Genomic DNA, 23,978 nt, shown 5'->3' on the forward strand with positions numbered 1-23,978 from the left:
CGAAGACATCCCTTAGCAAAAGTAGTTTATTCAAGTATGCTAAAAGTGCACTAATTTCATACTTAAAATCAGGCAGTGCACTTAGAGTTTACTTATTCTAAACTATATCTCATATACTTAATAGTATAGTCAAGTGTACTTGACTATACTATTGTTTACTTTATTGTTTACTAAAGAATACTTTAAGTATACTTTAGTAAACTTAAAAATGTCCCAATTTAGTTTGAAGAAGTATTACTTTAGTAATACTTCAAGTACACTAAAAGTACATTGTTCGGTATACTTTCTAAAATTATACTTATACTTAAGTATTCTTAATAGAATTTACTTCAAGTATACTACTTTTTGGTAAATCATGTGAAAACTTCCTTAGGCTTCCTTTAATACTAATAATAATTGAACATCATTGATCACACAATGGAGAAATTTACTTCTGCATCTTAACCCATCCCCTCAGGGAGCAGCGGGCTGCCACTGTGCAGCCTCTGAGGAGCAATTGGGGGTTAAGGGTCTTGCTCAGCCCAGAGTGCAGGCTGTGGGGATCAAACTGTGTATTTACAACCTTCTCAGAGCAAAAGTGCACTGTTCTAACCACTAAGCCACCACCTCCCCCCTTTGAACAATGGCTTTCTTCTTTGTAGTCTTACAGAAAAGCCAGAAATACACCAGAAACATGTGTAATTGCCGTTTGGTTGAGAAAAAAATGATCTCCCAACTCATAAGAAGCTGTAGAAATCAGCTCATCCTAGTTACCTTGTGTGTCTTGGCTGCTCCTTTAAACAAATACCCTCTTTGCCAACCCGGTCAGTTTTTGCGGGCAGCAATGTCTTGGTCGGTAAACAGTTTAGCTATACTCTCTCCCAAACTTTACTGCATCAACTTCTCCACTTTTTCTTCCTCTATGCTGTGGTGCTTTCTATTCAAGAAGTTGTCTGTACACTACTATTCTTAAAAGTAAAGACTCTTTTCCCATAAGATGAGTTCTGATGGCCATGAGAGTACAATGGGCCAAGTTAAAATGTATTGAACAAATTTCTAAACAGAATATCCTTTCTGACTAGGTGTATTTTGTGAGTGAGTTCTCATGTGGCATTAAATCATTTTAATACTTTAATATTTGTAGCTGCAGAATGAAAAACTGTGAAAAGGGTTCTGTAGGGGCTTTACATTAGATTGCAAGTTGAAGGACACAAGACAGTTCACCATAACAAAGAGTCTCGGTTAAGTTGCAGTCCTTTAATTTTATGTCCGTTTGGCCATGAGAGCTGTGAAAACTGCAGCGTGAAAGAAAGCCAGGAAATAAGAATCTCTTGCAGCAAACTGTAGTTTTTTTCAGCTTAACTTTCAAAATCATACTGATCGAGAACTTAGATAGTTGCTGAACAAAAACAAATGTGACTACTAGCATTGTAAAACTGTTGAAATGCAAGATCTACTTCATTCTTCCTAAAATTAATACTAAGGTTAATCATATTTGCATATTCAAATTTGCATAAAGATTTAATGAGATCCTTTTTTTTGTCATAGTTGCAAAAAAAAAGATTGTTTCAAACATATGTAATGTTTGTGATGAGTCTGTTCATAAAAATCCAAAGCATCACCTTTCATAATGACCAAAATTCTTAATTGTTTCTAAATTGATTGAAAACTAGTTGAGGTTTCAGAGTTCTTTACTTACTTGTAGTGTGATCATAGACGTGGTTGTGGTTCTTGCTACCATTGACCCCCAGGAACACCTTGTAGTTGTTGTCTTCATACCAGTTGAATGATAGGACCCTGGAACCCCCTCCCTCTGGGTATCCGCAGAAGAGACTTGACACCCCTGTCATTAACTGAGTGAAGGAAGAGGGCCCTCCAGCTTGGAACAGAGAGGAGACCACCTTGAGGAGTTCCTGAGAGCTCTCTCGTTTAAGCAGCTGTGGACCAAATAAAAAGAAATACCTTTTTTTCTGATGTATTATCTTCTTCTATTTTAAATTCTTAAACTGGATTTTATAGCTAGATAGAGTAGCTACCCTCTACAATAATTGGATCTTTTGATGTGAAAAAAAAAAAAAAAAAAAAAGAAGGGTAGTAATAAAGTCTTGAAATGATGTCACACTCTTCTGTCGGTGCATTACGCCACCAGTCTTCTTTGTGGAAACACTGGTAAGCAAGTCTGTCATAAGTTTTCCTTTTCTGTAGATTTTACTTATATTTTCTCTTTGTTCTTTTCGGATATGTGGACTATGAGTCGTTAAATTAATGAAATAGATTCGACTTTTCAGTAAACATGCGTTTTTGCTGACGGCTGATTATAACTGCCTGTTTTGAGCTAGAAATATAAGATTATAGAGAGGCTTACTTCTCGCACTCATTAAGCAAAAAAGGGAAAGACCTCCTGTTGAGCCACCTATTTACATGATGGGTTTTTAAGTGGGTTGTCATCGTGGCTTTCAAGACAAAAACATTATAATATATAAACATTTGCTATATCTCAGCCCCCAGAAATGAAACCTGCAGAGAAAATGACGTACGAGATGACGGTTATGATATAATGATTTATAATTATTTAGGGATTTTTTAAATCAAACTGAATATTATATAATAAATAAAAAGTTGATGTTTTCTATTTTTACAGCATAATAGTATACCCTCCATTAAAATATACAAAGGTTTGTATTTATTCCTGCATAAAATGAAGTAAAGTGAGGTCACCCGTTTAACTGACCTTTGACCTTGAAGACATTTAGTCATCTCATCCTGTGCTTCATTCCCTCCAGTATTATAAAAGCATATTAGATACTTCTACTTACTTGGGAATCCAAAAAAATCTGAGTTTCCTGACCTTCAACAGGTAATTATATTCAGGGTAGTGATATTTACATTCCTCCTATTCACTAATACCCTGTGAGCTTCATTATATAAACGATCACATGAAAACAATTGTTTGAAAGATAAGCAAACATGGTGCTCAGACGCCTCTCCTCATATGATGAGGATAGCCACAGGGGTGGGCTAAATATCCTCCCATTGACAAGACAGAAATAGCTTCATGCAAGTCCAATCTTTTTCCCAAATGTGTATCATTTCCTCTCTAAAGAAGTATAAACTAGAAGACAGACCTGCAGCCCTGACGCAGTTTTCTTTTAGCAAATTAGTCTGTAGGGAATTTAAAGCTTTAATAAAATCTAATGCAAAAACAAATATAGGGAGGCATGAATTTCCTGTCATACAACTGGATTCATGAGCCCATGTCAACATTTGCAATTAACTGTTTTTTCACCACAATTCTTAAAGATCTGATGCTCTTTTGTGACTGATAAACCTTTATATGTGAAAGTACACACATGCAGACTCCCACACATGCTGCGACACGCCCCTGATTTAAGCCCGGCTCACTCCTTCTTCCCTCATTTTTCAAACTTATTATTTCTCACACATGCGCGGAAGGTAGTAGGTAATGAGAATAGCTAGCTCGCCTTTCCGTCACCACGGTGACACAAAAGGTCCAACCTAAAGGATGTATCACCTCCGAGGAATGTCCCTTTTTCCCCTCTCTCTCTCTACTCTCTTCATGCACCTCCCACAGGTTTCTTTCTTGCATTCACCCCCTTGCCAAAATGTTTCTGGCATTGTCTCCCTCCTGGGACCCAGAGAGAACGTGACCGAGTACACATCTTATTACAGGTGCTTAAGAGGTTATGGCATTTTTTTGAATTTTTTAGTCAGCACCCTTTAAGTAGCCTTTGTGATCTAGAATTTAGATTGATAGAAAACTGGAGTTGTTTTGCATCTTTTTCCTATTTATGTTAAAAGAAAAAGTCATGCATAAAGATAATATTCCTACAGGCCTTCATTTTTTTTTTTTTTTTTTTTTTTTTGCTTTTAAATATGCAGGGACTTAGAAATGTATGTTCAAGTCCAGGAAATATAGCTCTTGTCATCCTATGTCCTACTTTTATAAGGCTATGTTAGCATATTGAACACATATTTTTTTGTGCTTGTCAAACTACTTAAATCCATATATTCAAATTTAGAAAATAATCTACACACATGTTGTGTGACATACTAGAAAAGGATTATAGTTTTCTTTTGATCTGAGTTGAAGACAGGACTGCTTTATTCTACTGGAGTTTTAAAAGCAAAGAGGTTTGCATGGTACCAGCTGGCCATGATTGTATTCATTTGAACAAAGTATTAGAATCTAATTCACAAGAAGTTTCTAATTAATTAACACAGTGTTGATAAAGGGTTTTGACTGTTTGAGTTGGTATGGAATTTGTGTTTTTATCATTGGAGGTCATTCAAAATGTCTTGGATGATGGTCTGTGTATGTAAACAATATTCATTCTACTGGAATCGCATTCTGTAACTTTTCTCTTTGGCTTATTGTATGTTTTTTGTTGTTTTGTTTTTTTCCTGGGCCACTGAATTGCTAAATTTACTTTACAGTTACCCTTAAAACAAAATGCGTTGTGGCTCTTGAGTTAGCATCAAAAACAGGATGAGTAAGGGTTTTGTGAATAATTATTTCTGTAAAGGCGTTTGGGGCCAATTCATTTCCAATAAATTGACTGAAACTCTTTGACTCCACTTACCATGGAAGAACTGGAAGAAGGATGACAGAAGGGATGTGCATGATGCATCACTACACTATGCTACTATGAAATGTTAAATGAAGCCTTTGTTGGAACTTGTTTTAATCTATTGAGGTTTTAGTTTAAATTGTAAAGGATAAAGGTTAAATATATATGCTCAAACATATAGAACTTCCTATTATCAATCAAAAGAAAGGGACATCTGAATAACATGCATATCAAGGCACACATTACTAATGAAAATCTCTTGAAACCCTCTAGTATAACTTTAAGTGGTGACACGAAGCAAAATTAGTAACTGTATTTGTCGATAATTGGATGTTGTTGTTTTTTTAGCAGAGCACTTTTCTGATCCATTATTTCCCCCGCCTGTATTCTTTAATTGCAGCTGAAAACACGTACATTCATAGAGTATATATGGTTGCACAAGTCCTCAGATTAGGCTGAACTTGCTCTGACATCTCAGCCTTTGAATGCTAGATCTATTAGTCACTCATGAACGTAACTCCCTGCCTTGTTGAGACCATCCCTTAGCTCCATCTAGAACAACTTCTTCAACACAGAGAAGCGGAAAAGGCGAGTTTCCTGCAGAACTAAAAATACTGGTGTCTCTAAACCCTGCAGGACTCATGAGAAGAGGAAGAAAGTGCAGAAACAGAAGCCTTTAGAGCACTCACAACTTGGATCTTTTCTGATGCTCCCTTCAGAACCAGACCCCAGTAATGTAGATCAATCCCCTGGGAATGGTTGTCCAGAACCTGCGGCATCTGTGAAAACAAAGTCACAAGATGGACTGAAAAGAGGAAAAAATAGGAAGAATGGGATAAGTAAGGTTCAAACTGGATATTTAAACACAAAGGTCCTTTTCTTACCCCGTGATGCTCACGTTCTAGGTTTAGTTTAGACAGAACAACAGTGTGTCAACCTACTTTTAATTATTAAAACTTCTCAGAAATTTTTTGTTTTGGAAGGAAGGAAATCTCTTTGCACAGTTTTCTTACATATTTACAGGAACTGTAATAAGCAGCCCACTGGGACAAAGCCTTATTAACCAACAAACTCATTGAGTGTGATAAAAAAAAAAAGGAGTTGTCTATTTTTTTTTAGTAATCTTAAATTTTTGATCAATCATTTGATATGGAATCCAAGCAACATTATTTTCTGCAAAACGCCCTCAGAGCCTTTGTGTTTATGGGAAGCCATTAGTGAAAGGTGTTAGAAATGGCCTGGTCAGGGCTAACTGCAGCGGGTATAAGGAAACCATGTGTGCCAAGGCAAACACACACATTGATATCCTTCCTCCTGCATTCCTTGTGCCTGCATTTGAATGAACGAAGGAAGGAGAAAGGCAGTACGGTAGAGGCTGGGGAGAGAAAAAGAAAAAGCGATATGAACACAGGACGTGGATAGGCTTATGGAAAAGGGAATCTAAAGCATGGCTGTGGTGGAAAAGATAAGTTAGAGGTCATTACAGTAAAAGTGTATGGTTTGAAAATATTTGCATTTCAAATAAAAGTGGTGGAGGAAGTCTTAGAATCCTGAGCAAAGTCACATTGTAATAAATATATAATACGTTCTGAAGGTGCTTTGATCAGTCAAAACTGAAGTGAACTTTTTGAGGGATATGCAATCATTCAACTAAAACTAGTGTGATGAACAACAAATCCAGATGCTTCTCTCCTGAATGGAGGAAAACAAGTTGGAGTTTATGGGTAGAAGATGTCTAACAGTTGCAATTCTATATATAAAACTAGTTAAGCTGCAGGTAAGAGATGTAATTAGAGTGAAGGCTAACTATCTAGCGGGACTTTAAACATATAGCTATGGCTACAATAAGACAGTGCCAAGCAAAGCATTTTTTTTATGTGGGACAAAATGGCAGAGAAAAAGTCAAAACCTAAATCCAGATAATAATCTGTGGCACCAGTTATGGCCTGATCATCAACGATTCCAAACAAGGAGCACTAAATCGCTTGCTTTGTCTAGAGCTCATAAAGAAACATTTAGGCTGAAAAGGAAATACAAATATATCTTAACTACAGATAGACACCACCCAAAAAAACTCTCAGGGGCCAACACATTCTCAGTGTTCAAGGCTCTGTACATCATTTAGAGCTCGCCTGATATAAAACTATGAAACATTTTAAATGAACCAAAAAGTTAGTAGCTCCAAAATGGATTTATTTTGGAGAATAATCATTTTGATTATTATTTAATATAATTGTGTACTCCTAATGTCAGAACATTAGTCTGAAAATGAAATTAAACCAAGTGAAATTATGTTTTAGCTCCAACTCAGAAAAATATAATGGATTTGCTAATTACTGATGAAACTGTAAACTACTATTAATACTGCAGTGCAGCAGAAAATGTGTTTGTCACACTAAAGAAACGGTAAAAAATAGAGGCAGTAAATCACAATTTCAAAGATTTACCAAGATTAAAAAACTGTAAGTTCAAATAAGTAGTGGTAATGCTTTCTTTTACAGTAACTGTGTAATAACATGGTAATAACATAGCAAATTACACTATATTACTAGGTAACAAGAATTTTACTAAGTGCTGTGCTTCAAATTTTAGGTGGACAAGGTAAAGTTAGACTTCTTAGATTTCAAACTGCTATTACCAGATAACTCATATTCATTTCGCAGACAGCAATAAATGAATGTGTCATCTGCTAAAATTCAGTTTATTACTTGTATATAACAGAAAACCATACCTAAAAGACAGCAAGCCAATCTTCTTAACTGAACTCTTATTTATCAGTACATCTTGAGTTTATTTTTATATGTGTAGGTGGTGGCCAATAATAGAAAATGTTATGTGGTAACCTAATGGTAATTACAATGTTACATGGTCACATACGTCTGTAATAATTACGTGCAGTTTATTATTTTTGAAGTCATATACATTTACCTTGGGGTAATTGCTGAAAAAGTTTCGCTTGTTACCAAGTACTATAGTGCGGCTTGCTATGTTATTACCATGTTATTAACATATTACATGGTTATTGATGTCATGTAAAAGAAAGCGTTACCAATAGTTGGTACTGAAGCTATTACTATGAATGAATATAGAGAATATAGCTGCCACATTAGTCAGTGCAGGTTTATAGAAGTTTTTCTTTTTCAAAATTTTGACTTAAAAGTAATAGAAATAACAGGATTTTCAGTTCTCCATTTGTTGTTGATCATTAAAAAAATCTTAACATTACATAACATAATGTTTTCTTGAATGGGATCCAAAGAACTTGGCACGGATAACACCTCAATGAAAACAAACCTGATTCCTTTCTTTTGATGTGCAGCCCTGAAGCAAAGACAAAGTGCAGAGGAGAACCAGCACCACCATGGTTAAAGGTACTGTCTCAGCACTGAGGTTCTCTGGTGGGAGTCCTATCATTTGGACTTGAATAAGTGAATCAGGCAAAGGACATTTCCAGAGGATAAATCCAATTATCTCTGTTGAATTAAAGTTCTGAACCAACTATTTGACTGGAGCAATTTGAGGAAGAGGAAGATTATAATACCAGAAATTGTTACGCATTGCCAAAACAAACTCAGGGCTTCTAAAGAAAAAAATTTAAAGTTAACCGAGTATGTCACTCATCTAGTTTCAGAACGCTTTTAAGTTTTGCATTTTCCAGAGATCAATCAACATTCGTTTTAAAACACGGTAAAATATATCCTTAGAGGAACAGGAAATGTCTAGAGATGTGCAAACTGTTTCAGATTTTAACCTTTGCTGGAAAATGTGCAGCATTGTGTAAGCATCTTATTATTATTAAATTTATCATCAGTAAGCCATGTCTGTATATTTGCAGAAATATTTCAATCCTGAAAACATATATTTTAGATTTAAACTACAATGAATGCAGTTAGGGAGCAAGTCTAGTTCAGAAGTACTCATGCATATATGGCTTATTAAAGATGTACAGCAACTCAGGCAACTTGTTGATCTAATTGGTTATGTATTTATAAGTTTCAGGTAAAAGTATCTACATATCCTTATATATTCGACTTAAAAGGTTTTAGAAAGCTCAGACTTTTTAAGATTCACATATTTTATTCCTACAGGTAGATTTTTCACATACCAGGGTGTGACAGGGTTTAAATATTCAGACAAGCACATGTTACTGGAGTAGCAGATGCAGTATTGTTTCCTCATGAAATGGCCAACAGGTTGTATGCTTGTCCCAGCTAAGCCCATTAGAGAAACAGGCCAATGCGGATAATGCCGTATGAATTCCCTGAGCCAGTCAGATGACTCACCCTGCCTGAGCCTGAACACCTGCATATACTAATAACCAGAGGGTGTCTAAAAAAAGACTTAAGTTTGTTGTTTGATTTCTTTTTTATCTTCTTCTTTTTCAGCAAAATTTAGCAGAATGTCTGTAAACTGTATACTACAAGACAGTTTTTATTTTTTTGTTTTCCGGCTTTTATCTATATCAGTGGCTTCAGCCTTATGCTTAGGTTCATGTTGGTCCAAGAGAGTCAAAGTGTTTTTGCAACCTCTAAAACTGCCAGGATTGCCCCTTTTTTCAGCTCCAACCTCCTTTCTATCTACTGTGACCGGCTTCTCTGCCCCTGCTGAAGCAAAACATCCCCACAGTATGATGCTGCTAACACTATGGTGTTTTCAAGGTGCTGCTTTAATCTAGTTTTCCATCCCACCTACAACTATAAATGTGGACCGAAAGGTTCAGAACAACTAAAAGAACTCTCTCTGATATATTTGCAGTGCTGTGTTTTGTCTTGCTGACTAAGCTGTGAATCTCGGCAGCTACCATGTATCTCTTGTTATTTCTGGTCTGGCCTGTCAGGTTTGTTGGAACGCCCTTTCTTTGTAGATTTGCACATGTGCCATATTTGTTCCATGAATGAAGTAAAAGAGCTCCATTTGACATTCATAGCTAAAAATATTTTCTAAGAGATTTTCTCTGCGTCAGTATTTTCATAACCTTGCCGCCTGGTGTGTTCTTTGATCTGCCGTTTCTATACTAATGATCCTGAAGCAGGTTTCTAAGGTCTTTACAGAGCTAAAATTTGGTTTTGAAGGTATCAGTTTTACAATTGACAAATCATTTAGAAGATTAAAACCAAGTTTCAGATCTAAAACAAAAGCCTGTTTATCTGTAAACAGAGAAAATGTGAAAAGGCTTAAAGGGTAAGAAAACTGTTTTTCTGCAAAGCAGTCACTGCTACACACACTGTATCCACCAACACTAGATTTCAACACCCTTTCCTACAATAACATGCATTCATTTTTGAAAAAAAACAAAAAAACAAAAGTGCCTAACATCATTAGAGAGAATGTGTAAGCTTAGGTTTGACAAATGATGGCAGAGAGTGGAGACACAATTACACCTGCTGCCATGAGATTGCACTCCTCCAGACTCTGACACTGTGAAATGCCTTTTAAAGTTTCTCTCCAATCGCCATTTAGATTAAATCATAACAGTAACAACAAAGTAATGTATTCATAAAAAAAGGACTATGCAGCTTTTTTTTTTTTTTGCCAGTCTGCATTAAAATAAACAATAAAAGAAGCATTATACTGTCAGCAGACATTAAAGCAGAAAACAAATTTTAGGAGGTACATTTGTAGTCTTGTTAAAAAATTTATTCAGCCACCAACCTGTTTAAAGATCTTGAAGAAGTCCAGATTTGCATAGAGGATATCTTCTATCCTCTGTAGCCTTTGCTGGCTGAGGGCACACATGGCGTTGCGCACTCCATGGAGTCCCATCCGACTGGGAAAGATGATGAAGTGCTCCAGCAGGGCTTGGCTGCAAGCTATGTCTTTCAATTGCAGGTCGGGGACACCAAAAGCAAACTGGAAAACACCAAAAAGGAACGGCAACATTCGCAGTTATTGTATTTTGAAGCAAAATTATTTTCTAATATTTTTCTTGTAAAATTTCACCCATACAAAAACATATTACCATACCAAGAACTAGGCTCCTGTCCACCACTCATCATCAGGCTCCTGTCCACCACTAAACTTGTACGTTTTCCAACAAAAATGTTCCTTTTACTTGTTTGTGATTAGACCGACTGAGTCCCAGTGACAGGGCATAGCTACCCCAAGGCCAGGCCTTTTGGTGGTTCCCCAGACTCCACTGTCCAGATATGATTTTGCATTTTTATATAGCATTCACTAAGGGTGTAAAACCAGTCTTTGGAATCTTTAAGTGATGTTGCCACTGAAAACTCAAATAGGTGGCAACTCTTCAGACCCATAGCTCCTAAAAGTAAGTGTGGGACTATGTTTCTAAATTCCCTAAAAAAGGTAACTGATGTTTCACTGTCCAAGCAGAGGATTTTAGGAATCTTATTCTAATATTTCCACTTGGTGGTACGATGGAGGGGTCTGGAGATTGTTGCAGGAGATGTTCGAGTCTACTGTGGCAAAAGAAAGAGCTAAGCCAAGAGCCAGAGCTCTTAATTTAATACGGTCTACTTTTCTCATTGTTAACTATAGTTCTGAGACATTTTCATAGGTTGGAAGAAGATCCTGGATATAAGTAGCCAGACTAAAGATACCTAAAGAGGATGCCAATCTCAAATATTATGGATATTGTTACTTAGACAACTTTGCCACAGATGAAGGACATGACAGATCGTCCAGTGACTCAAGAACTCAATTTTCACAAGATAACAGCTGCCCTATGATTGCAGGCAATGCAATACACCAGTCCATCCATCTATCCATCCATCCATCCATCCATCCATGAATCCATCCATCCATCCATCCATCCATCCATCCATCCATCCATGAATCCATCCATCCATCCATGAATCCATCCATCCATCCATCCATCCATGAATCCATCCATCCATCCATCCATCCATGAATCCATCCATCCATCCATCCATCCATCCATCCATGAATCCATCCATCCATCCATCCATCCATGAATCCATCCATCCATCCATCCATCCATCCATCCATCCATCCATCCATCCATCCATCCATCCATCCATCCATCCATCCATCCATCCATCCATCCATCCATCCTAAGGTGAGTCATGCATGTCACCAGGATGCCTCCAAAACACTTTCTGGGGAAGTTTTGCTTTTAATTATTATTATTTAACCTTAATTGATTCTGGTTAGTTTGTCTGGAACCGATTATTTTAAACAACTTGGCCAAGAGGCAGCAGTTACTGGAAATTTCCCTCAGAAACAAGATCTCAGTGCAGTGCCAAAAAGCAACTCTAGAACTATATGACCTTCATGACATGGAAATAAAATGATCCTCCAGAGTGAACCAGACAGTCTTATCAGCAAGGAGAATGTTAAGGGTTTCCCCTTTGACATGTTTGCCCTAAAAGCCAAATTTGAGATGGAGAAAACATAAGTAAGAAGTATTCTGGTTGATATTTTAGAGCTTTACCTGTTCCAGACGTATTCGGGCATTGACAAGCTGGTAAACAATAGACTCAGAAAAGCCTGCGTCTCTTAACAGGAAAGCTGTAAGGACCTCATCATCTTTTAGAATGTCATCAATCCTCAGTCCACGGCCTAAAAGGAGAACCATTAAACACTGATAGTGAAAGATCAGACACAGAACAAACACTAGGTGATTGAGAGGAAAGAATGTCTGGCAAAAACTCTGTTGATTGGCCTGGTTATAAACAACTGTATGGAACAAAGTATGTTTACTATACTGTATAGAACATGCCTTCCATATCCGTCTCTTTACCTGCAACTGCAGAGGGATTACTGCGTAGGGTCTCCATAAAGTTTGAGAAGGACGTTATCTCTTGCCAAAGCCTACCAAACTTCCGGATCTCTGTTTCATTGAGCAGAATCTCCTGGATGTCAATGTAGAATCTAGCCAAACTGCATTTGGTCCAAAAAAAAAACAAAAAAAAAACAGCTTTAAACGATTTTTGAAATTTACATTTAAGTTTAAGTGTTGTTGTTTTTCTCCTTACACCGAGTTGTTATAGTTGGAAACAACACCAGGTGACTCTCCTGGCGTTGGATATCTGAAACAGGGGTTGTTGGCATTGCAAAAGATCCCCTGGATCCAGGGGAGAATCCCTGCTGATGGCATGGCCTTGTTGGGGAAGTGACCTGAAGAAACAGACATAACACCAGAGAGTATGTCAGACTTTATGACATGTAAGGTAAGGTATTGCAACAAGAAGAACCTGGATTCAGTTCCTGGCCTAACATCTCTCTCCATGGAGTTTACATGTTCCCCCCAAACGTGTGGGTTCTCACCGGGTACTCTGGCTTTCTCGGACAGTTTAAAAAAAAAATCGATCTATATCTCTATCACTATTGCCCCTACTGTAGGTGTGACTGTGTGTGGTTGTATGTGTTGCACCCCAGCCTCTCTAGGTTGTATGCGGCCTTTCGAACATAGACTGCTGGAGATAGGCCTAGCCCCCCTGACTCTGAAGGATAAATAGCAGTAGATGCATGGATGGATTTTCTTACATTCATGCTGCTGGTAGAGGGGATTAGCCTTCCTCAGCCACACCAAACCAATGAATAACAGCACAGGCCAGAAGATCTCCACCAGCAAGCGAATCTAAATATAAGCAGGTAAAACAGTTCATTATAGCGTTGCATCAAAACAACATAAAGCATGAGCCTTGAAGTTTAAAAACTATTACATGGCAATTAAGCAAATTTCAGTTTTTCAACTCTTATCGATAATCAATGAAAGCTACTCACCTTTTGTCTTTTGCGAAGAGTCCAGTTCTTCCATAGTAACAGGCGGATTTGCGAGCCTGTCTTCATTACTCTGCAGCTCAACCCCTGGAGGGGGTCATCAGACTGAGAAGAACCTGTAAGAACAACACGTTATTGATGAATGCAGCAGCTTAACACATCAACATCAGAGCAACTATGACTTGATCAGTTTGAAGGTTTATGGATAGCACTGAAGTGATTACACCATGAGATGACGCATGGGATTAACAAGGGATTATTTACAGTGTCTGGCAAAAGTATTTAAACCCAATGAATTCAAACCACAAAACTTGAATATGTTTCGGGAGGACTTTATATAAAAGAGGAGGCTTAAAAAAAACAAAGTTTTTCAAATATTTTAGAAAATAAAATCTTAATATGCTATATATATTTAACCACTTTTCTTTGAGGTATTTTTTAATAGAACAGACCCTTCTCTGGAGTTACTGTTGCAAGTTATTTTCTTCTAGCTTTTCAAGTCTAAAAGGTAAACATTTTAACCCATAAATCTTTGCAGAACAACTTAAGTTCAATCAGAGATTATCTTTCAACACTACTGTTTTAGTGTTTCCAGTTTCTGAACTGCATGCATGTCTGAATTCTGAGAGGGCACATTTAAATATGTTTTAAACTGGCCCCATTACTCTGTTGCTATGTGCTCTTGGCTGTTGTTCTCGTATTAGGTGAGTTCTCAAGTATTTTGACTGCTCTTTTCTTCTGAGATTTCCTGGCATTTACATCTAATCTTTATTTAATTAGCCAGATCTCTTGTATTTGCTGAAGATAGTATCCCCACAGCATAACGCTGCCACCACCATGTTAAGGTGGTGCACAGTAAATATTGCAGTGTTAAAGTAAAACGTTAAGAGTTCAATTTAACACGAATCTGAGGGATAAAACTTTGAATTAGTGTTAAATTAACTCTTTACATACCAGTTGTAGTTGTAATAACTATAAAAGAGTCAGCGTACTTTGACATGGCATATTTAACACTGGAATTTACTTTTTTTTTGTCTTATACAAACATATAAATGCAAAATAAATTAGGTTCTATCTATATGATCTATATATATATATATATATATATATATATATATGGGATAAATTATGGTATTAATGTAGGACTACTGGTATGCATTAGTTTTTACCTCTTTTTACATAACCTCATATTAAAATAAATTCCCGTATACTTTTTCCGTCACTTAAAATGTTATACTTCTTGATGTATTACATAAAACACTAAACTATTTAGATTTCTGAGTTTGTTTGTTTTTTTGTTCCACAGATAGTTTTGCAGTTGGAAGCACCTTTACCAAAGTGACATGTTCTCCCTGAACATGCATAGATTCTCTCCAGGCACCCTGGCTTCCTCCCACAGTCCAAAAACATGACTGTTCACTGGTCCTTCCGAATTGTCCTTAGGTTGGTACATACAAACCTTTTTTGTGTTTATGTCTATTTTTTCATGAATTTACATCTTCATATGATGGTGCATTTAAGTTTGTTAAATGTTCAGACTGAGAGACAAAGAGAAGAAAGTGTTTTGAAGCATTTTATACTTAATTTAGTACATGTATTATAACAACCCATATTTGTTTACAATTAAAATCCCAGTAGCACAAGTCATAAACCGTACTTCACAGAGGTTTTCTTTATTATAGCAGCATCACAGGCCAGATAAAGGGAATAGCTTTAGAATTCGAACAAAGATGATCGAAGCTTGTCCATTTAAAAAAAAAAAACTGAAGAAATAACAAAACACACATTTTTGTTGCACAATAATGTGTTAAATGAACAGTTTCCAAAGACACACTATGTATAACAAAAATTTGTTTGCGGTCAGATAATCAAGATGTGAAATGATTACTGGAAATTTGAAAAATCTGATTCAAGTAGTATATTGAATTTTGAAATGTACATTTTTTATAAATCTTAAGCAACAGAAATAAACATCCGTACATTTTAGATTAGGGTTTTTCAAATTTCAAATAGCTATAAAATAGATTTAATTACACAATCATTAAAATTATCTAAAATGAGCTATGTTTAACACTTTATTTGAATACACAAGAGAAATTTGTGGAATTTCTGTGAGGGACTAATCAAAATAAGGGCTGTTGTTGGGTTTTATCCATTTACCAATTCTGTTTCAACATATTTTGGCACAATCTGGGCCTCAGCTGGAGAGCAGCAGGATTCTCAAGCCAAAGTATGCAAACAGAAACAAAAACCTTGGCTCACTCAGTGCAAACTTGGTGGTCCTTCCTTTTACCTTTAATCTGCCAAAACGTATACTGTACCATTTTTCACTCTTTAAATAAACCCCAGGCCAGCCGAGAAACATAGTCCCTCCAGCGTGTCCTGGGTCTCCCCCTGGGCCTCCTTCTGGTGGGATGTGCCTGGAACAACTCACCAGGGAGACGTCCAGGATGCATCCCTACCAGATGCCAACTGGCTCCTCTCGATGCGGAGGAGCAGCAGCTCTACTCTGGGTACTCCCCGTATGACTGAGCTCCTCACCCTATCTCTGAGGAAGATCCCAGACACACTACGGAGAAAACTCATTTCAGCTGCTTGTATCCAGGGTCTCGTTCTATTGGTCATGACCCAAAGCTCATGACCATAGATGAGGGTAGGAACGTTGATCGACCGGTAAATGGAGAGCCTTGCTTTTTGGCTCAGCTCTCTCTTCTCCACAACAGACCGGTAGAGCGCACGCTTCACAGCAGACACCACACCAATCCGCCTATCAATCTCCCGCTCCATCGTCCCCTCATTTGTGAACAAGACCCCAAGATACTTAAACTCCTCCACTAGGGGCAGTACATCCTTCCCAATGCAGAGAAGGCACTCTACCCTTTTCCGGCTCAAGACCATGGTCTCGGATTTGGAGGCACTGATCCTCATCCAGGCCGCTTCACACTCGGCTGCGAACCGCTCCAGTGAGAGCTGAAGATCACGCCCTGATGAAGCCGACAGAACCACATCATCTGCGAATAACAGAGACGCAATCTTAAGGCCACCCAACCAGATCCCCTCAACTCCTTGGCTGCACCTAGAAATTCTGTCCATAAAAGTTCTGAACTGAATCTGTGTCAAAGGGCAACCTTGGCGGAGTCCAACCCTCATCGGAAACGAGTCCGACTTACTGCCGGCAATGCGGACCAGGCTCTGACACCAGTCGTACAGAGACCTAACAGCCCCTATTAAAGGGCCCGATACTCCATACTCCCGGAGTACCCCCGACAGGACCCCCTCAGAGACACGGTGGAATGTCTTCTCCAGATCCACAAAACACATGTAGACTGGTTGGGCAAACTCCCATGCACCCTCCAGAATCCTGCTGAGGCTATGCAATAAATTATGATTTCTGAAGAGAAATCATTGGTATTTCCAGGTCCACAGCAGAGAAAAGGACTAATGTCATCTGGAAGAATGGACAGGATGCTGTATTAACCCATCTCTGCTTTTATGATAGCGAGACTGACAGATTGGTTTTAAACAGCATTCTGTATACTATCTTTAAGAAAGAAAAGCACAGAACACCCAGTGTCCTGGCAATAGTATTATACCTTTTTTTTCACTTCACAACCAAACAGCCTTTCCACATCTGTTTTAAAATGTTTTAAAAGATCCAACACAAAGTGGTCATTGATTTTATCATAACTTATTTATACTTCATTATTGTTTTTAAACTTTTGAGTGATTTCATATACTGCTGAAGTGAAAGGAAAAAAAACACACTGTTTAATACAAGGCAAGAAAAAACTCTACAAAAACTGAAATGTAAGTACATCAAATGTTATTGAAATACTAATTTGTCTGTTTTTTATTTGAGCAGGTGTGTCAGTGGAACAAGATGATTTGCTTTTCAAATAAAAAACACCAGTATCTTATTTCAAGTCCATCATGTCAAATCATCTTATTTTAAGGCAAAAGTGCTCCTTCTGTTAGCAGATTGTTTTATTTACCTGTTTAGATTAAGGGGAAATACACTCAAATTAAAATTAAGTTTACTTATTTTTAGATCAGTTTTTGCAGTGTAGTCCATCTTTGTGTATTTCAATATAAATTCAGCTCTTCTGTAAAGGCCTCAGATGTTTAATACTAAACCAACACAATAAAAACTCAAGAAAGGCAGCTGGCACGTTTGCTGTGGTGAAATTTGAAGCAGGGTTGAATAATTAAAAAATATGCAACCTTTGAGTTAAAGTTAAAACAGAGTTTAATCCACTACTGGGAAGAAGAAAGTTGTAAACTTACCAAGAAAAGCCCTTAACTTAAGCTAACAGGCTGGGCAAGGAGAGCATTATTCAGAGAAACAGGCCTAATGTTTATGGTAAAACTGAAAGGGCTGCAAAGATCAACAACTCAGGTGAGAGAATCTGTACAACTATTAACCCTGCACTCCACCACTGAGGCTATTACAGGAAGGAATGTACTGAAAGATTTATGCAACATTGGGTGTACTTAGCAACTAACACCTTGAATACACCAACCTGATGGTGAAACATGGAGGTAGCAGCCTCATGTGGTGATGCTTTTCATCAGGAATAGTGAAGCTAGTAGGGCTGAATTGAGCTAAATATAAGGTAAATCTGGGAGATGCAGCAATTGTGCATCATTAACATTCAACTGGAGCTAACTGGTTTAGATTAAAGGATACCAATGAGTTAGAGCGGCCCAATGCAAGTGCAGATCTAAACCCTATAATTAACTGTTATCACGTTGTATCAGATATGGTTGACTTTTAACTATCTTCTGAAGAAAAACGTCAATTTTTTTTTTTTTTTTCCAAACTATTAAATCTATGAACGCTCCTGTAAGCCCCAGTAGGAAGTAGAGTAATCACAGTGTACTACAGTTAGAACTTTACAGCTTTAGCTGTAGTTAGATTTTAGATTGCTGGGCTACAACTTATGGGTAAAAAAAAAAACACAAACATGAAACAACAAAAACATTTTCTTGTTAATTTACAATAAACTGACATAAAGATGCTTTTGGTTATTTTCTCATTAGCAATAACAAAGGTGCACAAGCATTATTTGCTTTACACCAGCTTTGACCTTTTGGATTTGACCCATCTTGTGCTCTAACTTGATGGTAATAGGCCTTACTGTTAACTTTAAACCACTTTAGGTAAAGCCTTTAGAGATGTTCCAGAGAAACACTTCCTAATTTATACCGGCTTTTGTTTCATCAAACTGTTAATCCAAAAGACGATTTAAGCATGACTTTTCTCTGTATTGACATGCCACCTGAATAACAAGTACAAATTGAATCTGAATCCGCCAAAAAAAGAAACAAATTAATATAGGAGAAATCATGTGCCATGCACAAGTAATGCGTTGATGGAACATCACAGGATGCAAGAACATGTCTAAATGATTACTGCAGACGGCCAGATGGAGGATGCAGACAAACGCTTGTGAAGAAAAAAACAAAAGGGGAACTGCAGCTAGAAAACAGGGAGTCTAAAAGGTATTATTATGTGTCTGAGTTCTCTGAAGGCGTCTACTTACTGAAGTACAAATTACACACAACAGGATTTCCTTACACATGCTGGGCAGAATACATCCAGAAATGATCGTGAAAACATGTCGCAACCCATCAAAGTAACTTCTACAACAAGACATACGTTACATCAAGTGTGTCAGCAATGACCACACATCCACACACACCTGTCAGCTTTTATGGGCTGTTTCCACGCATCCAATCCAGCAGTTTGAATGTCTGGCTTACCTGCTCACAGAATCACAATAAAGTCGAACAACATCAAGAAAATCGGGGTCAAAAACAAGCTGAAGTCATGCAAAACATTAAGCTGGGAAGAAGAAGATGACTTCGGACTGCCCACCCTCTCTCTCTCTCTCTCTCTATCTGTGCCTGCAGGTCAGCAGCACTCCTAATCTGATTGCTCTAATCTCCCGGCTCAACATGGGCAGGCAGAAAAAAGACAACAGTCATCCATTTTGAGGTAGAATTAGGCGGATACCTGCAGCAGAAAGAAAAAGGAGGGAAACCTGGCGGAGGAAAAGCAGGAGGTGGTCTTCATCCTGGCAGCAGCAAATATGTTTGGGAAAGGAAAAAAAAAAAGCGGAGCACAAATGTACCTGCAGCAGTGTGTAATCCCACAGCTAAACACCTACAGAATAAATTAGGAGTTTGGATTTACAGGACACAGGAGCAATGCAAGCCTAACAGACAGGAGTGTTTGTTATATTTTTTGTGCATGTTTGTGTCTAAGATGAGTCACTTCTGCGAGGAGACGCAGGTGACACCAGTAATTAGTTGAGCAGGATGTGAAGGTTTGAAAGTAGCAGATTAAAACCACCTGAGCCTCCTGCAAACATAATATATCCTGAAACTGAGATTGATTTAGGAAAATGAAAATCTATCCAATGCAAAAGGAAAAAAATAAATCTAGATACATAAACTAAAAAAAAAAAGAGAACATTTGTTCCAATATAAGAAGGAAAAGCTGAACGTGTGAGAAATGGAAATAGTTTTATAGGTTTGCGGATTAAAACACATAAATCACACATTTCCAGTTTTTTAAGTGGTCGGGCTGGGATACTGTTAGGTTCTTGTTGTAACTAAATGAACAAACACTCAGGGGATTTATCAGTGTCAAAACATTGAAAGTAAAAGTAATCTGTTTTGGTCTAAAAAATGAATACAAAAACCCTGAAACCATCCATCTGTCCATTTCTCCCTCAGTAAACTCAAGTCTTTACTAATTAGCTCATTACATTTTTAGATTGAGCCTCTATATTGTTATTGAGTATTGTTTTATTCTGAATTTAACTTAATTAATTACACATCATACATAAAAATATCTTATATTCTGTTTGATAATGATGGATGACAGAAAAAAGTAAGATAATACCCTCTTGTTTTATACTTTTATATAAGGAGCAGAACCCAATTTAAATCTGTTTAGAGGTTATTTGATATAATTGTATATATTTTCTATTTAAAAAAAATACTTGAACTATTTAAGAAACAATGTGCATACACAATATTCAAATCTGATTAAACAAAAAAATCCCATTCTCAGAACAGATATATTTAAAAACAGCTTTTTTTTTTATTTGCAGCAAGATGTTTTGCATGTCATTCCTCCTCTTTATAATAAAATTATGAGATAAAATAATTCCAACAAATGCTGAGTATGTTTGCATGAATGCATACACATGAACAGATATGTACTGTAAGGCTAATATAGTGAGAACAGATGTACCAATCAAAATACATAGGACACATTTAGATAAAGATCAGAACCTTTTCAGTAACTGTTTTTTAAAAAACTTCATTCCATTCAATCATTCCCTTGTGAAATGCAGCACTTCTAAAAACTTAAGGGACATAAGCAGTTCAGCCTAGAAGTGCCACTTTTAAAGGGGAATTTGGTCACAGATTAAACACTGAACAAGAAAACTGACTGGTCAACAGTTTTTGGTTCACATTACAATATTACCGTATTTCATTGCCAAATATACTGATGAACAAAAACATTTGAGATGGTAAACATTGATGTTGTTGCGTATTTCTTTAGCTTACTTTGACCTGCTGCTGTTAGTTCTGTCTTTAACATGTAAAAAGGAATATATTAGAACTTTTAACACTTTTATGGTTTATGTCTACTTGCCTGCATTCACTCCCATTCACCACCTGTTGCACAGATTTATTTCTATTTACAAAAACAATTAGTTGTTTATTTGGTGTCAGACAAAATGAGCCTCTCTGTGTTCGTTCTCCTGCAAACGTTGGAGTCTTTGGTAAATGGATGTAGTCTCAGCTGGGCTGAGGTCATCAGGGCTGCTTGGAGGGGGGGACTGTTGTGGGGAAGCGGTAGTGGAGGTCGAGACCCCGGGGTCAATGGCGCTGTCTGTGGAGTCCTGAGTCTGGTGAAGTGTCTTCAATGGGGTTGTGTGGGTTGGGGGAGGGGAGGCTGCTGGGGACGTGGTGCTGGAGGTGAGTGACGAGGTGGTGCTGGATGTGGTTGTAGTCCAGCTTGAAAGTGTCCTCGATCTGCTGTTACTAGAAACTGGCGGGATGTAGAAAGTTCCAGCAGGGGGCTGAAGAGTCCGTGGAGCCCTGAGTGTTAGCGAAACGTTCGATGAGTTGCTGGAGCCACTGATGGATGGTTCTGTATCTTGTTCCCGCTTAGAGCTCCACACAGACTTGACTGACAGCATGCTGGGGCTGCTGGAGAATATAGTGCTCACGCTACTGGTAGTAGGAAGCGCAGAAGCTGTGGTTGCTGCTGTGCTGACTGATAAGGGCACAGTGGCTTTTACAGGCTGCAACCCAGAGCTGGTGGGCGGCAGATTGGCGACAATCATGGCAGTTCTAGATGTCATATCATAGTGCTTGTACTTTTTATCCCATGTTCTCCTCTGCATAGTCTGTGTGTCGATAAACGGTGTAATGTAATAGGTGCTTATCCTGGATGATCCACTTTGGCGAGCCCTCTCAGGCTCTGGAATCTCCTGTATGGTCTCTGTGTCCCTCTGAAGAGAGCTTCCATCGACAGCATCCGCTTTGTTCCGGTTATTCCTCTCAAGAATTGGAGCAGGTGCTAGCAGGCGTTCCAGCGGCATGCTGATTGGCCTTGAAGTGTGTCGAACAGCCTGGTTGCGCAGCTGCACTTTTGTTGGCAAAGTGTTGGTGTAGGAGATATTGGAGGTGGGGCGGTTAACCTGTAGGGTTGACCTCTGGCCTTCCCGTCCGCTTGAAGTCTGTAGCCCGTTTACTTTCTCTACAACTGAACAGTCTGATTTGTCTTTTCCTGGTTGGACCTCCTGCACTTCATCCAGGACATGGGATGATGGGATTACTGAGGAGTATCTTTTGTATATTTTGGCACTCTGAGGGGATAGATTTGACAAAGAGGATTAAAAAGGATTAAAATCTCATTGCATTTCTCCATAGAAGATTTACAACATGTAATTCAAAAAGTGCCAGATGAATGAATAGGAATAAGACAGGAACTTGTAAGCCTACAAAAAGGCACTTACATACACGCTTAACACAAGCAACATTTATTACCACCACATGGCAATGTGGTGCAAAAAGCCTTAGCAAAGTCCAGTTTTGGATTTCAGTACATTTATCTAGTGTGGAAAAAGAATTAGGGTTATAAATTAAAAAAGGACCAGGGGCTATTTACACATCTCTACAAAACTATTCTACTGATAATATAGTGCTTAATTTCCACATCTGTGGTTCCTAAGCTGGAGATGAATTGATGAAATATTTATTAGCAACGCATCATTTAACACAACCGTGTCTGTATTCTAAGCTTTTAAAGATACCATGCACTCTACCTAATACCCCATGGGTTCATAGAGACACAGGGCCGGATTTATCAAGATCCAATTTTGCGTGCAGTAATTTGCGCTCGCAAAGTGGAATTTTGCGCGAGGGGCTGAACCATGGTTTGCGGGTGATTTAACAAGAGCGATTGCGTAACTGGTGGAAGGTGCAAAACTGTTGGAGACGCCCTATTTAAATGATGGTTTTGCGCGTTTTGTGGTTTGCGGCAAAGTAGTTTGTAGTTTGTACAAACTAGTGCATTAAGAAATTTAAATCTTACAGTGACCCCCAACAAAAAAAAATAAATAAGTATATATATATATATATATATATATATATATATATATATATATATATATATATATATATATATATATATATATATATATATATATATATATATATATATATATATATATTTATAAATTGGCAACCTTTATTCCCTAAGGTGGTATGTGCTGCAGTAAAAAAAAAAAAAAAAAAAAAAAAAAACAGGTGTTTTGTATTGGCCTGTGACTGTGGATGAGATCCCCGCAGCATCTGGCACGTTGCTCCACAGGCGCAGCGGGAGAACCCCGACCCCGTCGGACAGCACTTCTGAAAAAACGAGATTAGGAGATCCCAGCTCACGCTGCAACCGCACGCTGGAATGACCCAGATGCAAAAAAGTGCAATGTTGCAAGGAGTTTTGTGATATCTGTTATTGCGTGGGTCCTCCTTGTGGCTGGCTCCAAATCCATTCGGAGTTCCCCCAACAGCTACAAAATGGCAATGCTGGATAAACGATATGTTTTGATGATCGTTTCCTCGTTCATTCCAAAAATATTCACACGGAGTGAAAAAATGCGTTCTCTGCGTCTCCTTGCTTCATTTCCATGTCTCCTTCTTGCGACAATAACCGCTGCCATGTGTGCGCAATTACGCATACAGACCATTTGCACCTTCTTTTAAAACGTGTTAAATATAGAGTCAGATACCGTTAGCAAAATTGCGTTCAAGTTTGATAAATCACTTTGCGAGTGCTAAATTAATATATTTACATGTTCTCCTCCCACAAGACGCACTTTAGCGTGTAAACGCCCCATATTGCATATTCATTGCAGAAAAAGTACTAAATGGATCACAGGCGCTATTTAGCACGTTTTAAAGATCAAATGCTTTTAGCACGCTGTTGATAGATCAGTTTGTACATTTTTTAGCGTGCGCAGTGAAATAGCTCACGTTTTAATACACGCAAACCTTTGATAAATCCGGCCCACAGTCTCCTACCAATAGTTAACAGCATGCCTATACTGAGATTCCACACATTCATAAATTCAATCTCATATTACCAAAGTGTGTTTGCATGTTTACATTTGTGAT

At 37.9% G+C, this 23,978-nt stretch overlaps 2 protein-coding genes across 8 annotated transcripts in view; both read right to left on the reverse strand.

The window, feature by feature from the left end:
* Positions 1-19,360, reverse strand: part of LOC119787171 (retinal-specific phospholipid-transporting ATPase ABCA4-like) — a 63,209-nt gene extending 43,849 nt beyond the window's left edge. For 3 of the 4 annotated variants that reach the window (XM_038290822.1, XM_038290820.1, XM_038290823.1), the window contains exons 1-9: positions 19,038-19,360; positions 13,278-13,390; positions 13,038-13,131; positions 12,527-12,668; positions 12,292-12,431; positions 11,983-12,110; positions 10,221-10,418; positions 5,258-5,347; positions 1,679-1,916 (exon numbers count right to left, since the gene is read on the reverse strand). In XM_038290822.1, the coding sequence (XP_038146750.1) occupies positions 1,679-1,916; positions 5,258-5,347; positions 10,221-10,418; positions 11,983-12,110; positions 12,292-12,431; positions 12,527-12,668; positions 13,038-13,131; positions 13,278-13,343 (1,096 nt within the window). In that variant the 5' untranslated portion in view covers positions 13,344-13,390; positions 19,038-19,360. Of the gene's footprint in view, positions 1-1,678; positions 1,917-5,257; positions 5,348-10,220; positions 10,419-11,982; positions 12,111-12,291; positions 12,432-12,526; positions 12,669-13,037; positions 13,132-13,277; positions 13,391-18,976 lie in introns of all 4 variants that reach the window. The other variant, XM_038290821.1, reaches the window with a different exon arrangement.
* Positions 19,361-20,361: 1,001 nt separating this feature from the next.
* The window catches only part of LOC119787172 (rho GTPase-activating protein 29-like), a 38,697-nt gene continuing 35,080 nt past the window's right edge, over positions 20,362-23,978 (reverse strand). For 3 of the 4 annotated variants that reach the window (XM_038290826.1, XM_038290827.1, XM_038290828.1), the window contains one exon: positions 20,362-22,168. In XM_038290826.1, the coding sequence (XP_038146754.1) occupies positions 21,023-22,168 (1,146 nt within the window). In that variant the 3' untranslated portion in view covers positions 20,362-21,022. The remainder of the gene's footprint in view (positions 22,169-23,978) is intronic. The other variant, XM_038290824.1, reaches the window with a different exon arrangement.

This window comes from Cyprinodon tularosa, unplaced genomic scaffold (assembly GCF_016077235.1).
Source record: "Cyprinodon tularosa strain WSP-4 unplaced genomic scaffold, ASM1607723v1 ctg29, whole genome shotgun sequence".
Classification (NCBI taxonomy): Eukaryota; Metazoa; Chordata; class Actinopteri; order Cyprinodontiformes; family Cyprinodontidae; genus Cyprinodon; species Cyprinodon tularosa.